Genomic DNA, 17,161 nt, shown 5'->3' with positions numbered 1-17,161 from the left:
AATTTACGAACAGCTGTTGTGCAATTTTAACGGTCGCGGACGCACGTGCTCTGTTTATTATTTTTATTTATTTATGTTCTATTTCTTGTTTTGTACGCTTTATTGGACTTTTTCAGGTTAAGAATATTTTATTATGTTCATGTTTTTGTTCTGTACAGCTGCTTAAAAATATATATATACATAAGTTTACCAGTTGATCACATTTACAAGGTTGCCAAGGTCTTTAAGATTATCTTGTGTCCGTGTACGTTTGACGAAGAAAAAAAAGCAACGCTATGGCGCAATAAGAAATCCAATTCTTTTTTGGTCTGAATATCATAGTTCGTACCGCTCGCTCTCTTCCGCTACGAATCGTATATCGCACACTAAATTACATTACACTACCACCCCAACCCAATAGCATCCCCTTATAATTTCAACTAATACTATCGTTTGTGCTTCACTACTGCACGGTCGGTGCAATCAGCTCCAGCATATTCCGTCTATGCGTTACTGTCTAAATTTTGGCACGTTTTCAACCTTCTCACGCCACCTGCTTGTCCACGCTCACTCCACGGTAAAGTTCCTCGTAGTGCCATTGTAGGGGAAAATGCCGCCAAGAATGTACCGCCAGTAGCCGAAATGCTGTATCCGGTACGTGCCCGGATCGACCTGTTCCGGCACCTCCCACTCCAGCTCGATGTCGCTGTACGCGAACAGGGTGGAGCGCCGGTGCCACTTGAACTTCGTTTCCCAGTTCGCATCGGTCGCCACCACCTCCCACACGTCCCGGCCGCCGCCGCCGCCGCCCTGCTGGTGGGCGTCCACACTGTTCGTCTCCTCAAACTCGGGCCTCAACCGCTCCACCGTGAAGTACGTTCGCTCGTGCATCAGATTGTTGCGCGGGTTGCCGGCAATGAACATGACGCGCACGGTGTCACCCCTGCGGTACGGCGTTTCCCGCGGCTGCACCTTACAGTCGCCGAAGTACCACCCGAACGGGTGGCCATCGAACACGACGCCCGTCGACAGCGTGATCTGCTTGTCGTCCTCAAACGGTGGCATCGGGCCGGCAGCGACCTGTTCGCCCAGCGCAATCGAACGCATCAGCTTGCGGAACTGCTCCAGATAGATGGTGAGCGTGTGGGGTCCGTACAGTGTCGAGGCTCCCTCGTACCGCTGGATGGCGTACTCTTCCGGCGTTGCGACGTAGCTCGTGTACATGTTGGAAAGACCGGCCACCACGACCGTGATGTCTTTGCGGGCCGCCTCGAGCGAGCTCTCGCGAACTGCGGCCCGCAATCTTCTGCCGGACATGGTGGTGAATTCGGCCGGCACGGCTGCGAGGGCAAAGTCTCCCACCAGCAGTATCTGCGTCGGCACGATCTTGGGCTGCACTTCGTAGGAAAACTTGGCCCGCCCGCTAGCGATCAGGATGGGTTTGGGCGCTTGGCACCGCTTGTCCTCGGGCGTCGGCTCCGCCAGTATGTCCCGCGCCGTGTTCCAGAACGATGAGTCGGTTAGGGTGGCCTGCCGGAAGTCGAACGCACCCGGACCGTCCGTTGTGCCGGCACCGAAGCTGTAGCCCATCGCCGGGTAGCATCCGTGTGCGGTTTCCTGTTCGCCCGTGGTTGGGTTCACGTACGACACCTGCTGCTCCGTCATGTCGATGAACTGGTGGGCGAATTTGATCGGTCCAGTCACTTCCCGACCGGCTTCGGCAATGAGCAGCTTCTGTAAAAACGGAAAGAAACGACATGACAATTCGGGTTTTTTCGTTTTCTCCTCGGAACGCCCGTCGAAACACTTACAGACGCTGCGTCATACAGCCTCGTGCCGATGATCTTCGTACTCTCGAACATATCCTTCCCCGGGCCGGACGCAATGCACGCCCCCGCCCCGGCCGGACAGGACGAGGTAAGCATATCGCACGGCAGCCCCGTCTTCTCGCACTTCGGCCCCATAATGTTCGGCGACGCGTCGCCCAGATTGGTGGACGCAAACGCACCGACGAACTCGCCGCGCCCCGGCACGCGCACCCCATTCCGGTCCAGCTCCAGCAGCACCGAGGCGTACCCGACGTTGTCGCTCGACACGTACCGATTCGTTTTGTTCATCGACGTCGGATGCACGGCGAACCAGTTGATCGCCCCAAACAGCCGGCCGCCCGCGTCCACCAGCCGCAGCTGCACCAGCTTCTTGTCCGTGTAGTCCCGGTACTGGTCCCGCTCCCACCGGGGGTTGTTCTCGTACGCGCTCGGGCTGCGGTTAATGTTCGCCTCGTGCACGGTCGTCTCGGACAGGTACAGGCGGCCCTCGCGCATACTCTCGTGGGCCCGCACGATCGCCAGCGTAATGCCCTCGACGAGCGCGTCAAAGTTCTGCGGCACGAAGCCGAGCGACGCGATATCGTACAGGTAGGACATCAGGAAGCCGGACGGTACGCTGTGGCTGTGCGAGCCGCTCAGCACCACGTTCTCGAAGCGGTACGCGTCGCCGTACCGCGCCTTGAGCAGATTGAGCACGTCGCGCTTGACCGCGTGGCCCATCATGCCGGCGTCCGCGCTCACGAACACCACGCGCGACCGCCGCTCATCCTCGAAGATGAATGCCCGCGCGTACTGGCGCAGATGGATGCCCTGGCCGCGCTGCGAAAACTCACCGTAACCCATCTAGGGAGTCAGCCGATGACGACGATGACGACAATGAAGGTACCCGGAAGCAGCGCGCAAAGAATCATAAAACAAAATCGCGCATTGATCATCACATTGGTTAGAAACGGCCCTTCGCCACATGCAGGGCGGGGATACTTACAAATCCAATCTCAACTGGCGGCCCCGTACAGTCCGCCCGTCCAACGCCCAGCCGGTAGGCGGCGGCGGCAGGTGCAACATTGCACAGACACACCACCCCGAGTACCGTTAGGGCGCAGAACAAAGAACTAAGCTGCGGCCGCATCTTCGCCATCAACGCCCACCGTTGCGGTTCGTTGCCGATGCGGAAGCTGTCGCGCTTTTTGCCCACCTCAGCAGCGGAAAAGGGACTGACACGCTCTCGTACGTGCTCAGCATACACACGCTCTGTAGTGCTGCTGCTGCGCGACCCGATATTCAACCCGACGGGGCCAACACCTTTCCGGGGCCCACCCCGGGTGATAAGCTGCTCGATACACCACAGGCACAGACCCGCCCTGGGTTCGAATCGATTGATTAGGCTGCCGTTGCCGCTTGCGCGTCACACCTCCACTGCACACAGCCCCTGTGTAATGGAGAGTGCTGCAGAAAAGCGAGCTAAAAATACAACGAAAAAAAAACATCCATTGATAAAGTATGAGCTAATCACCCCTCCCCCTCTGTAGGCCACAACAGAGGGGTTGGAAAAGCGCGAAATACAGCACCCGGGTACGATTAGATTAGATATCAAAGATTGGAGAAAACGGCACCTACCTGAGTTCTTCTGCCCCACCGAAAAGTGACCCTTCTTATCACGCACCGAGATACTGCCCCGGTGCTGGATGATTGAGCAGAATTAGGTTAATCGGAGATCATGCACAAACCCCGCTGCCGAGCTTCCACAACCAGCTGCACACAATTCCGAGCTTCCGGATGTTCGAGGGGTCAGGTGGGTCCGGTTGTAAAATCCGCTCGTCCGTTTTTCAAGCGAACCGTTTTTCTTTTCCTTTTCTTTTCTTCTTCTCACTTTCCCCTCAAACCGTGCCGTGTCGCGATGGCGGTGGAGAAGGTCAACTGATAATTTTGAAGTACACACGGTTTAAAATTTTTACTTCATCCGCCCTTCACGGTTCGCCGTATCACCGGTCGCACATCGGATTTTACGCGCGTCGTTTTCGCATACTACGATCTCGCACCCCTTTCGAACGCGCCGAGAGTTTGCGCTGCTGCACTTGTCAATTTAGTATTTTTTATTGCACCACACACACACACAGACACACACACATACAGGCTAGTACGCGGAGTACCGGTTGCTAAGATCGTGAAGTTTAGCTTCACCGCCTAGAGAGCGGCCCTGCACGAAAGGGCTGACGATTCTCGGCCGCAGCGTGGCAGTAACGGTACACACTGGTTTGCCCTATGATTCACCCGTTACTTTTTACTCCGCTTTTTCCTCCGCCTCCCAGTGGAGAGGATTTCCACGACGACACCAACACAAAGGGGCCACACGGCAAAACAGCCCTCAGCGAACTACGTGCTTGCTGCTACTCGAGAACGAGACGGAGGGGCAAACAAAACGGAAAGGTGTAAACACAGATTACGGTGCATAGATGTCAACAACAACAACAACAACAAACTCTTCCAACGATGCAACAGTTCGCAATAGGAAATAACACGCGCACGGAACGGAAGCAGGCGGAAGGCGCACGACACGCGGAGGGTACAATAATCGGGCTTGTTATTGTTTTTTTCTCGCTGCTTCGCAAGATCACACCAGACGAAGACAGCAAAAAATAATAACACCTTCCCGTCAACAACAACGGCAGCGGCAGCGTGGTTTTTGCGTTCTCTTCAAACCGACCTGCCGAGCTAAACTGACTTGCCCTGACCGCACCGAACGCGTACTTACCCACCGCGTGTGTGTGCTGCTCGGGCAGAGGCAGCGTGGTAGACTTTCGCTTCGCAAAACTTCCGCGCGCTCGCTCGTACACTCACACACAGGTTGTGTCGTTCTGTCGTGTGCGGTGCGGTGTGTGCGGACTGAGATGAACGCGCGTTCTTGGTTGGCGCGGAACTGGGGGGAGCGGTGTTTGCTCTCCTTTCCTTTTTGGAGGCGCGTAGTAAGCGCGCCGATAGTAGCCGACCGCACACCGATAGCACCGCCCCGCTTGCGTATGTGTATTGCGTATCGCTGAGGCTAAAGGGTGGCAGCGTGCGCCGTGCGCAATGAAATCCCTTTTTTCCATCGCGCACAGTGCAGCATACTAAACAAAGGGAGTAGGAGAGCGAATGTGTGTGTGTGTGTGTGTGTGTGATTGTACGTGATAAAATTACAGGAAAAAAGACGCACAATCATGAGAACTCGATCGATGATTTGATGACGAACAGAGTGCAAAACAAAGGGGAAGTGCGCGAATCACGCGCATCCGTACGACCTTGACTGCGAGATACGCTGTTTCGCGCCAGCTTAGGTTACGATCCCGCGGAAGCTCGTCTAAGGCAATGAGAGACACAAAAAAGCATGCACACACACACACATATACAGACAGAATGGTTTGCGCTAAAGATGAAGGGGTAGTGTTTCCCCCCGTTTTCCGTCTTGCGCGTACGTGCTGTTTCATCAATCAACAGGTGGTTTACCTTTCGGGTTGGCAATGCAGCAGACGAAGCCATACAGCGCGCAACCATCGAGAATGGTCAAAATGGCACCACTTTAAGCAACACAGCACACACAGCACTCCTGGCAATGCTCTGGAGGCTAAGAAAATAATTGAGGCGTCAGCATGCAAGCCCGCAACGCCATCGCAATCGAGCCTTGGAGCCTTTCGGGTGGTGGCAGCGTAGTGGGCAAACTGGCCGAATTCTTCAATGCTCACACGCAACTGGCAATCGGCCCGCGGGCGCCGGTAATGACACTTGATTTTAAATGATTGAAAGCCCACCACCACCACCAGCCATTGGAAGCGTCGGCTTGACCCTCCCCCCTCCCCCCGCTTCAGACACTCCAATCGTACGCAGCATGAATATTTGAACATCCACGGGTGCTTCCAATCCTCTTCTTTTCCACCCTTTCTTTCTCACTTTCAACATCCACCCGTTCGGTTGAAGCGCCACCATCACCCGACACCGAACACGAGGGCGGGGGGGCCGCAATTTAAATACTCACCGATTGTCCTCGAACTGCGTGACGAACCGCGTGGTGGGGGGGCGCAGGGATATTGATTTTTCTTCATCGTGCATCAGTACCGTGCACGAGTTATATTGGTTGTTGGTTGTTGCTGCCCCGTTGTTGGCTTGAGCCCGCGGTCAACCGGCAAAACTGCCCTACCTTGCCAGCAAAAGCCCGCCGGCAAGGGCTTCCCCTACGCAAGCTTGACCTACCGATCGCGCACCCGATACGCACACACACGGTTGCGCGCGAGACACTGCCCGAAAGCCCCAGAAGCGTGCCTCTCCATGCGCTGTGATCTCGTGAAAGGCTGAGCGCGTGTTTGCTTGCTCAGATACCCAGCTCGCTTCCTTCCTTGTTTGTGTATCCTTCCGTGAAGATGGGCTGCGAGTGGGAGGTGGAAGTCAGAAGGAGGGGTGGAGGGGGTGGTAGTCATCTGGAGGGCGAATGGCACACCTCTGTTGGGTTTCTTTTGGTATTGTTTTGGTTTTCCTTCGAGTTAATTTCTGTTCCGGAAGACGATTCTTGCTTAGTAACGGTTCCCAAGCCCCGTCCCCGCAGCACCAATCCATACCGTTAGAGCGTTTCAGAGTGGAATATCTGCTAGACGAAAGGGGTGACAGCGGACCACAAAAACATGCGAGTCTTCCTTGTTGATATCTAAATGCGTTCATTAGCATTCTTGTATGGAGGATCGCGTCTTTCCGGTTTCTTCAGGTCGTGCGCGTTCGGTTGAATCATTCAGTTTGATCTGCTCGTGTTGCTGTTGTTGTTGTTGTTGTTGTTGTTGTTTGACTCCGAAATTAATCCGTTACAAACGGCACCGAAAAGCGTGGCCTTTTCGCGTACGCCTCGTCTTCAATCGCTCGCAGTTGAAGATCGCGCACTTGAACCGCCCGAAGAAGTGTGCTTTTGCAGCGAATGTATCCCACGCTGAGTGGCTGACCATTGCTCAAGCCAATCGAATACAGTAATTTGATTGCAACGAAGGTCAACGGTTGGTGGGGTGTTTTTTCTGTCTTTCTTTCTTTCTTGGACGGTACACGCTAGCGAAGAGAAAGGATGCAGTTGTGAAGTAAAACGGGTGAAGGCTTCCATACAGCCCCAACACATACGCGATAAGAGTGGCGAATGGTGTCATCTTTTGCCTTATAAGTAGTTAATTATTACAGTTTTACTGCTTTGCATCAGCAAACTTAATTCTTCCCCTCCGGGGCGCTGTTAAATATTTGGCTAATCATAGACACACACACAAGCTGATCTAGCCGGTGGCCTCTGTGGCGCAAAATAAACACTGTTAATCAAATTGTCATTGGCCGAAATATTCTCCCTTTTACGTCATACTAGCTTTAACCGGTAGCACTGCACTGAACCGTTTAAAATTCATGTTAGCAAAACAAGTTTGATCTTACCGTTGATTGATTGGGTTGGAACGGCTTCAGGGACGCGCTTTTTTTCTCTCTTTTTATCCAAAACCCCTCCCCCAACTGCTTATCTCAATGCCGAGGAGTTATGAGCGAATTTTAATTGCGAATTGTTGTACGTTATCTGAGTGGACCGGAGGGGTTGGATTGATTTTTTTCGAAAATCAGTTCTTGCACTGATAAAGTTTGAGTTTGTGCAGTGCGACATAGCAAGGTCACCCTGGAATGCGTTTTAAAAATAAATGTTTCCCGGAATCTTATGATATCATGTTTAAGCTTGCACGGACAATAACTAACAAAGAGTTGTTTTTCTTGGAAGGAACATTCTTAATTTTGTTTATTATGTACAAAATAGCTACATCTTCTTTTCTAAAAATATAATAAAAGAAAATACGTAATTATACGAGTTGGTGCATTTAATGAATTAGTTCATCGGAAACGTTTAAGGATACATTCACATTATTTGCTTCTTTTCAATGGGCTTTGAATGGGCACAGGAATATAGTGGAATTATTGAAAGGATTCCAAAAATACCTAGAATATCTATTTGTATATACCACTCAATGTCTGATTTTTACAACAGTTAAGACATCATTGGTTACGGCCACAACCACCCAGCCTCGCAACCATAACAAACTAAAAAAATGCCTTTTTCGATTTTTTTTCGATACCATAATTGTCGTCCTTGACCTTTTTTTAGCTCTTGTGCGACTTGTTGGTTGAACAAATAACAGGTACAAACTTGTTGCTGTTTTTTTTTTTTATTCAGAAAGAATGGATTCGGCCGCATTGCTTGAATATGATTCAGGTTTTGTGACATTGTTTTTATGTAAGGACAGTCAAGCTCTTAATTTACCTTTATGAATTGTATGCGCGCTGGTTCTTACAAGCTTCGACGCAGTTTAAATTATTCCGAAATTAAACCAGGATAAAATTAAAGACAAAGATTTTTTTTATTGAGGGTTTATAGATCTAAACCAACGCCAGTTGTACCATACAAAACAAATGGTCTAAATTGACTTTTCAAAATTGTTGATTTTTTGTCTTACTCCCTTGAAATGAGAAATTATTGTTAATGCCTGGCTTTTTTATTTCTTTCAAACCGTTATGCTTCAAATTACGGACAGCTTAAAATTCGAGAAATTTTGCATGTTTTTATTTAATTGTTTCAGATCTAGTCCCTGGCCATACCGCTTTTTAATTTTATATAATTGTCATGATGTATTGGAATAGATTAAAAATTTATTTGACCCCTAGTAGGCCCTGATGCCACAGTACATAATTATTTTCTGTCGGTCAGTTCACCACCAGAGGTTTTGTTAGCAGTTTTGCTTCAAGTCCACGCCAGTGTTATTTCATCGACAATTCCTTTTAATCACGTCCACGTGCATTGAAATACATAGGAATTTGTTGTGGAAGTAGCTACCAACGCGAAAATAACAGTATTCTATCAAATTGTGCTCTAAATTTCATTAAAACAAGTATGAAATTCTGTCCGGAATTCGAAGCAAATTTGTTTTATCTTATTTTTAATTCCGGACAGCTGAACTAATTTGTGGTTAATTGCATAAAAAATACTTTTATACAGTGGTAATTACATGAAAACAACGATATTAGAAGATGTCTGTGACAAATGCCTTGATGCTCGTACGGGAAAGACCGTTAATTCACGTATCAGTTATTCGGTTCTATGCATCTACGAATGCAAGTGAAACAGCACCCAAACGCCGTTGTTTTTAAGACTGTCGTTCAGTCGTTCTAGGAGGACATCGTCGTTCAGAATCAAGTGTCCAGGCCTTAAAACAAGTTACAAACTAAAAAAAGTGTAGTTTGTATGTGAATTTGAAAATTGTTTCCGATATGTTGAGGCTGGACGGAATTTGAATAACAACGTTCATAATATGAAACAAGAAGCCAAAACTGTCCGGAAAATGAGTCAATATATTGCTATAATTTCATGAGTTTTTACAATGTTTCGAGTAAAATTATCGGTAATCTTCATATTTTTCTCAAATTTAGAAGGTTAACTCCAGTAAAGTGAGTTATACAGAGGCCTGACCGATTAAAATTGAATCAGTAAGAAAATGTTAAATGACAAAAAAAAATCCGTAATTGGAAGCAATACGGTATTTGCACTAGTGTTTGCACTTAATTTTACGTTAAAAAAGTCACGTTTTGATTGTAACCGATTTACAAGCAGAAAAAGCACGTGCTCTCTCTCTCAACAAAAATACCCGCGCATTTCGATGTTTGTGCGATGTTTTAGCAGGAGCGTCAACGTCATTCCGCGAAACGTCAAATTATATAAACATGACATAACTTTGGGAAATTTGTTGTTTTGGTGCAATTTGAAAGTGGTGCAAAAGGGCTCGATCCGGCTTTGTAGGTTAGATAAATGAATAGAAAATGGTTGCTATCCGTCGATGCAGTTCCTAGAATGTTATCACCACGGCACCCCCTCAACAGCTGGCTCGGGCGGGCGATATTGCTACGACACTTTGCACCACAGCAGCGATGGATCAGCTGTTCCGCCGCGCTGCTTCGCAGTCACTACGACTCGCTTGGCGTGACCCCGAGCGCGACACAGAACGACATCAAGCAGGCGTACTACAAACTGTCCAAGCTGTACCATCCGGACAAAAACAAGGGCAGCGAAGTGGCGGCGGAGAAGTTCCGCGACATCACGGCAGCGTACGAAGTGTTGGGCAACTACCGGTTGCGGAAGCTGTACGACAAGGGCATCCTGCACACCGCCGGGCGCCAGTTTGCGAGCGAAGCGCCGACCGCGGCGGCAGACCACACCGAGGACGATGCTCAGACGCGGTTCTACAAGAAGCGTATGACCCGTACGCATGCACCGACGGCGACGGGACGGACGCCGATTTACGATTTCGATGAATGGTCCCGGAACCATTACGGAAGCCGATTCGACCAGAAGATGAAGGCGGAGGAGCGGTTCAAAAAGAAGGCCGAGCGGGAAGAGATCTTCAAGACGCGATTGCAGCACGAGTACATCATCTTTCCGCTTCTGTTCGTCTGCGTAATGTACTGTGTGATAGTGTTCCAGGAGGGCACTTACGATGCTCCGAAACCGGTAACGAAGAGTGAGCCTTAAGAAGGTCTCGCGCGGGTAACGATTCGTGTGAAAGCGCAGGCGTATTATTTATCTGTAAATATTTTAGGGCAATAACAACACTCCGCTGGCTCTTGTGCCTCTTGTGGCCCAAAGTCAACACTTTAAAACGGAAATTGTGGGTGTGTTTGTGTGTTTTACTGCACTGTGAAGGCGATTGGTTTATTCAGTTCAAAAGCGACCGCTTCGCTTCCTTGCCGTGAAGCGAGAATCTTTACGCGTATCTTCACCCTGCTGCCTTCGACGTTCCTTCTTGGCCAGTACCCATTCGCGAGACTTCTTCAGCGGCTTGCCACGTGCTTTCTTCGCGTACTCTGCCTGCTTCCGGCTGTACGCAATCTGTGCTGCACTTTCGTCCGTGCCGAGGGCGGCCGGAAGCTTTGCCACCCCGCCCGTCATCAGCACGAGAAAGTATTTCTTCGCCTTGGCAGAGTTAGGATAGTCCACCACAATGCCACCGTAGAAACCGGCTTTCATGGCCTGCGACGTTACCAGCTCGATTTGATCGGCCGTTTCGGGATAAAACTGAAACACGGCCCTAGCATTGCGTGTCTGCAAAAGGAAACGTTGAGAATCGGTAAGCTGTACGTAGTAGCGGAGTTGGAAAGAGCAAACGAACTTACCAAGCTAGAATACAGTGTACTGAAGAACTGATGCAGGCGCTTCGGTGGATTGTGTGATTTCTTGTCCGCATTGCAGAGCCACTGTAGGGCAGAGATTGATACGGCACCGTCGAACGTGCCGGCCTTGAACGGCATTCCCTGTCCCATATCACCGAGCAACAGATCGCCCTCGACTTCCCGCTCGACGGCTACGTCCAGCATGGATTGCGATATGTCCACCCCGATCCACACGTGCCCTTGCTCCTCGAGCACGCTGCCGGACAGCCCGGAGCCGCATCCGATGTCGAGAATTAGTTGGGGCGCGTCATCGTTCGGATCTATGGCCAGCAGCTCGATGGCACGCTCACACATCTGTACCTGGATGTCGATAATTCGCGTATTGTTTGTGTACTTTTGCGCTTCACTTTCGTTGTAAAACTGCAAGATAATGATGAAAAGCGGTGTTATCTTGGGCGGTTCGAACCCGTGTTTGCTACTTACAATCTCCGGTGGAGCGACATGCTCAGGGCGACGGGACATTTTCACGATATTCGGAACGTAGAAGGGTTTGTTTTGAATGTGAAACGCATGTGGATTTATTTAGATCAAAATGGCACATAGGGAGATCAACTGGTCGTCGATGGCTGACAAGAATACAATCAAAAGAAGCACTGTTGAAAATAGTTTTCCAAATTTTGAATCTCCAGCCAGTCCGAAAATGAAGTTATCGTCTTGTTTGTTTTATTAAGCACAAATCGTTCCCAAACTCCTATTTGAGGCACTTAAATTATTAAAAATCAGTACAAAAATATGTTTTACAAGGGGTAGGAATGCAATCGCGCATCGTTGCACGGTGGCTCATTTGACAGCAATCAACTGACAGCACTTTGTTGTCATTTTGTTCCGCGAAGCTGTGTCTGTGTTGGTTCGCCGACAAAACATCTGTTTTTGTTAAATAAAGTTTTTCAACAAATTTTACACGAACTAGCCACATTCTCGTGTAAAAGTAATTAGCTAACTTGGTCCCGTTTGTAACAAGCCAAAGTTCCTTGGATTGAAGTAACGTTGCGTGCAGAAATTGTAATTAGGTTAGTTGATTAGAAACGTGGAAGGAATCGGTGTGCGGGGTGGAGCCGGGCGGGCTCGGGAATGCAGAACAGTTTAAAAATAGAAAATTTTCAATTTTCCTTTCGTCAGCCGGACACTAGAGGAAAACCATCTACTGCCAGATTGCACGAGAAAGTTGGAGAACAGTCTAGAACGCTCACAGGAACTTAATAAAAAGGCAACCAGAATTGCGATTGCAAGTGATTCATACAGAAGAAAGTGAACGAGCAAGAGGTAATCGTAGAAGGTATCAAGTGAAGTTCAGAAAGTTCATACATAACAGCAACAGCGCAATAATGGTTGCAGCGGAGACACAAGCGATGGCCGAAGTGGACGAGGCAACCGCGTTCAAAGAGCGTGGCAATGCGGAATTCAAGATCGACTGTTGGGAGGCCGCGATCAAGTGGTACACGAAGGCGATCCACGCCGGCGAGAAGCATAAGGATTTGCCAGTGTTTTACAAAAACCGGGCGGCCGCCTACCTGAAGCTGGAGCAGTACGAGGAAGCCCACAAAGACTGCACGCAGTCGCTGGAGATCTGTCCGAACGATCCGAAAGCACTGTTCCGTCGGTTCCAGGCGTTCGAGGCGCTGGAGCGGTTCGAGGAGGCGTACAAAGACCTGCGCACGATCCACACGAACGACCCGAACAACAAAACGATCAAGCCCCATCTGGAGCGGCTGCACGCGATCGTGCAGGAGCGTGCCCGGGAGCGGGCCCAGACCTCAAACAAGGTGACGAAAATGTTCGAGATTGCGTTCGACATCGGTGCGCCAAAGGACAAGCGCGAGCAGGCGATGAGCAATATCGTGGTGCTGGCGCGCGAGCCGGCCGGGGTGGAGGTGATGATGAAGGAGGGCCTGGTGACGCGCATCGGCAAGCTGCTGAAGGTGGAGAAGAACAACGAAATCATCACGAACGCGATCCGCGCGATCGACGGCGTGTGCCTGAGGAGCGCAGAGCGCACGAAGCAAGTCATCAACGAGCTAGGCATACCGTGGTTCCTGCAGATTCTCGACTGCAGCGTGGAGGAGCGGGTGGCCGCCTCCCAGCATTGCATGCAAACCGTGCTGAACTCGATCTCGGGCATGGAAAACAAGGAAGAGTCGAAACCGATCGATGCGCTGGTGAAGGAAAACCAGCAGATCATCGAAACGCTGCTCACCTGCCTGCTGTACTCGGTGACGGATCGCACGATCACGGGCATGGCACGCGACTCGATCATGGAGCTGCTGATTCGCAACGTCCACTGGAAGACGCTGAACTGGGCGGAGCGGCTGGTCGAGCTGAAGGGTTTGATGCGGCTGATGGACGTCTGCTCGGAGCTGGAGGAGTACAAGTACGAGAGCGCGATGAACATTACGCCATCGTCGCGCACGATTGCGACCGTTTGCCTGTCGCGCATCTACGAAAACATGTACTACGATCAGGCCCGCGAACGGTTCACCGAGCAGATTGCGGACTTTGTGAAGGACAAGCTGCTAACGCCCGACCACGAGTCGAAGGTGCGCGTAACGGTGGCCATCACGTCGCTGCTGCTCGGTCCGCTGGACGTGGGCAATACGATCGTATCGCGGGAAGGTGTGCTGCAGATGATCCTCGTCATGGCGCAATCCGACAACCTGCTCGAGCAGAAGGTAGGTGTGCGGGATGGGAAAATAGTATGAATGGCAGCGAGACTCATTTTTTTTCTTTTTATTTCCATTTTGCAGGTTGCCTGCGAGTGTTTGATCGCTGCTGCCTCGAAGAAGGACAAAGCGAAGGGTTTGGTGCAATCGGGAGCGGAAATATTGAAGAAGCTGTACGCCTCCAAGAACGAGGAAATTCGCGTCCGCGCTCTGGTCGGTCTGTGCAAGATAGGCAGCTCGGGCGGTTTGGACGCCTCGATTCGTCCGTTTGCCGACGGATCGACGAAGAAGCTGGCCGAAGCGTGCCGTCGCTTCCTGGTGAAGCCGGGCAAGGATAAGGACATCCGCAAGTTTGCCGCCGAAGGTCTCGCCTACCTGACGCTCGATGCCGAGGTGAAGGAGAAGCTGGTGGAGGATCGTCCCGCCATCCAGGGGCTGATTGAGCTCGCCAAGACGGGCGACCAGTCGGCCCTGTACGGCGTGGTAACGACGCTGGTGAATCTGGTGAACGCGTACGACAAGCAGGAGCTGGTGCCGGAGCTGGTTGAGCTGGCAAAGTTCGCCAAACATCACATCCCCGAGGAGCACGAACTGGACGATCCCGATTTTGTGAGCGCCCGTATCGTTATACTGGCCAACGAGGGCGTTACGTCCGGTCTGGTGGCGCTGTGCAAAACGGAAAGCGACAATTCGAAGGAAATGATTGCCCGCGTGTTCAACGCACTGTGCAGCGAGCAGGAGGCACGCGGCAAGGTGGTGCAGCAGGGCGGCGCCAAGGTGCTGCTTCCGCTGTCGCTGAACGGCACGGCCAACGGGAAGCGTCATGCGGCGCAGGCACTGTCCCGCATCGGCATCACCATCAATCCGGAGGTCGCGTTCCCGGGCCAGCGCAATCTGGAGGTGATCCGGCCGCTGATGAACCAGCTCCATCCGGACTACACGTCGCTGGAAAACTTCGAAGCTCTGATGGCACTGTGCAATCTGGCCTCGATGAACGAATCCACCCGGCAGCGCATCCTGAAGGAGCAGGGCATGGTGAAGTTCGAATCGTACATGGGCGAAGACCACATGATGCTGCGTCGAGCCGCCACCCAGGTAATGTGCAACATGGTCCAGTCGCCGGACGCGGTGAAGCTGTGCGAAAAGGAGAACGATCGGGTAAAGATGCTGGCGCTGCTGTGCGAGGAAGAGGACGAGGATACGGCGCTGGCGGCATCGGGTGCACTCGCCTATCTGACCTCCGTGTCGGAGCGGTGCTGCGAGAAGATGTTCGAACCAATCGCGTGGCTGGACGTGTTCCACACGTTGGTGGCGAACCCGAGCGCCGGTGTGCAGCATCGCGGCACGGTGATCATTCGCAACATCATCAAGACTAACAAGCAGCTGGCGTCGAAGCTGTTCGACACCGATCTGCTGCAGATGCTGTACGGTGTTACGCAGCTGAACGACGAGAAGCGCGCGAAGGCGATCGAGTGTGCCCAGGAGTGCTTGAAGCTGGCGGAAGAGTACCGGCTGATCCAGGAGAATGCCGACGCGGATATGGCCCCGGACGTGTTCAAGCAGCAGGAATCGGCGTCGATCGAGGAGATCGATAACTGAGTCGGTCTCCGTAGCAGAAGACCAGCAACAAGTGCATTACAAGGATTTTAAAGTTACATTCATAGTTTACCGTACGATAGTTGCGTTTCGTTTTCCGAGCCATGCGGGAAATATGTACCGTTTAATCAACATGCTCTCGTGACGAGGGTGAACCGCCGTACTTAATTGACAAAGAAGAGCGAAGATGAGGAGCTTTTTCGATCGCGTTGGTAGAGGTTAAGACAATTTTTGATGTTTTCTTTTGTCAGATATTTATAATAAAGTAATTGTGAATGATTTTTCGATAGTTAAATGTGTCCCATTTACTACGCTTATGGTTGGAACATGTTACAAGAGTTTCCCGCTTATCATTTCAGATACATCGAAAGAACTAATGAACTTGCTTAACTGTAGGGGAAAAATGCTTTCCAGTAGTCGAATGAAGGTGAGAAGATAGGATTAATAGTGAGCAAAGCTTAGTGATAGTTTCACGCAATTCACGCCTTTCCCCTGAAATAACTTTCTCCAGAGAAAATTCAACTCACGGCAGGGGAAAAGCGTCTTTCCCCCGGGTGAATGAATGTGAGAAGGTAATTTCTCACTATCGAGTGAAGCGTGGTGAGGAAATGAACACGTTTCTCCTCTTTGCTCACCCAACGAAACGGCATTTTCTCATTGCTGAGTATTTTCCCCGCCATGTAAATGTGCTCAGTATGAAAATGGGGGAAAAACTAGTGAGAGTAAAAATGCATTCGCTCGCGGCGCCGTTGAGCAAAATTATCCCTTCGCCTCGTATTACTCTCCAGTGCGAAATCGAAACGAGCGTACGGTATCGGGCAAATACGGACAGAATGCTTCGTCGTGCGCGTTCGGGATGACACGGCGTTGATCCGTTTGGGACTGGGGCAAGGTAAATTATGTTGACATCGTTACCACCGTTGAGTGTGCGATTGCGGAAGGGTCAAATAAAATAGTAACACAATTTATGTGAGATGTACGCGCCACAACAATGCATTCGACGAGGGAAAGTAGTAGTTTGGTGGGTGCATGAAAAGAAAAGCACTGAAACGTAGAGGAAGCTCAAATTTCCACTACCACTCACGCGTTGGAGGAAAGTTTTGCCTTGCGCAAGCGATTAATTTGAAGCTACTGGTTAAAGGCAATCATATTTTCGCTTCACAATTCCGTCGGTGGAGCGTGTCGTTTTACGCAAACATTCGCGCAAACCGATCTGGTTGAAGCAGCAAAAACGCACCGCAAACGGTCGCGTGTTGTTAGCCTATCTTCATTAGGAAATTGTCGACAGTTATTGTCCTTCCTGGTCTAGCTTTTTTTAAGCTTGATTTTCTCGTAAACGGATAAACAACCCGTTTTGGGGAAGGTTTATACTATCCATTTTTTGTATTCATTGTTTTTGTTGTTGTTTCTTGCTCGTGCTCTAAATAACGGATGTTGTTTTTCCGTGCAGTTTGGTATTTGAAAGTGGGTTCTTGCTTGTTTAATCGACCAAAGTAGGTAAAGCTGCATTTGTATGGATTTTGTTCCGCTATCTGTTTTGTTTTGCTTGCCTGTGTCCTTTGTGTCGAATAGAATTACGCACCGGGAATTTAGAAGGTTGCGTGATTAATGATAGCATTCAAATACGTTAAGAACATTTGAATAATTATTAGCATTAACAACGTTTAATTTCGGAAACGATTACATTCATTTATTAATATACGTTTTGTTTAACAAATTAAAAAAAAAAATTGTAAGCATTTATGCTACTTGAGGATCTTCTAAAAGTCTAATATATTTGAAACAGTATTTAATTAAAAAAAGTATGTTTATTTTTAAGGAGCATGTTGTTCTTATTCAGTAATGAAATTT

At 50.0% G+C, this 17,161-nt stretch overlaps 4 protein-coding genes across 4 annotated transcripts; 2 read left to right on the top strand and 2 right to left on the bottom strand.

Annotated features, from left to right (window-relative positions):
• Positions 1 to 108: 108 nt before the first annotated feature.
• On the bottom strand, positions 109 to 4,729 carry LOC120906798 (neutral ceramidase-like). The gene is made up of 4 exons (XM_040318816.1): positions 3,426 to 4,729; positions 2,794 to 3,269; positions 1,791 to 2,651; positions 109 to 1,713 (listed from the first exon to the last, which is right to left on the bottom strand). The coding sequence occupies exons 2-4, from the start codon at positions 2,944 to 2,946 to the stop codon at positions 547 to 549; spliced, it is 2,181 nt and encodes a 726-aa protein (XP_040174750.1). The 5' UTR covers positions 2,947 to 3,269; positions 3,426 to 4,729; the 3' UTR covers positions 109 to 546.
• A 4,816-nt stretch (positions 4,730 to 9,545) lies between these two features.
• On the top strand, positions 9,546 to 10,493 carry LOC120896253 (dnaJ homolog subfamily C member 30, mitochondrial). The gene has a single exon (XM_040300238.1). The coding sequence runs from the start codon at positions 9,640 to 9,642 to the stop codon at positions 10,357 to 10,359; it is 720 nt and encodes a 239-aa protein (XP_040156172.1). The 5' UTR covers positions 9,546 to 9,639; the 3' UTR covers positions 10,360 to 10,493.
• A 1-nt stretch (position 10,494) lies between these two features.
• LOC120896252 (probable 18S rRNA (guanine-N(7))-methyltransferase) lies at positions 10,495 to 11,615 on the bottom strand. The gene is made up of 3 exons (XM_040300237.1): positions 11,481 to 11,615; positions 11,001 to 11,417; positions 10,495 to 10,929 (listed from the first exon to the last, which is right to left on the bottom strand). Exons 1-3 carry the CDS (start codon positions 11,517 to 11,519, stop codon positions 10,549 to 10,551), a joined length of 837 nt encoding a protein of 278 aa, XP_040156171.1. The 5' UTR covers positions 11,520 to 11,615; the 3' UTR covers positions 10,495 to 10,548.
• Positions 11,616 to 11,871: 256 nt separating this feature from the next.
• On the top strand, positions 11,872 to 15,599 carry LOC120895232 (protein unc-45 homolog B). The gene is made up of 3 exons (XM_040298384.1): positions 11,872 to 12,067; positions 12,177 to 13,723; positions 13,799 to 15,599. Exons 2-3 carry the CDS (start codon positions 12,383 to 12,385, stop codon positions 15,311 to 15,313), a joined length of 2,856 nt encoding a protein of 951 aa, XP_040154318.1. The 5' UTR covers positions 11,872 to 12,067; positions 12,177 to 12,382; the 3' UTR covers positions 15,314 to 15,599.
• The last annotated feature ends 1,562 nt before the right edge of the window (positions 15,600 to 17,161 follow it).

This window comes from Anopheles arabiensis, chromosome 2 (assembly GCF_016920715.1).
Source record: "Anopheles arabiensis isolate DONGOLA chromosome 2, AaraD3, whole genome shotgun sequence".
Taxonomy (NCBI): Eukaryota; Metazoa; Arthropoda; class Insecta; order Diptera; family Culicidae; genus Anopheles; species Anopheles arabiensis.
Note: the sequence above shows the minus strand (reverse complement) of the source record. Positions and strands in the feature narration are given on the sequence as shown.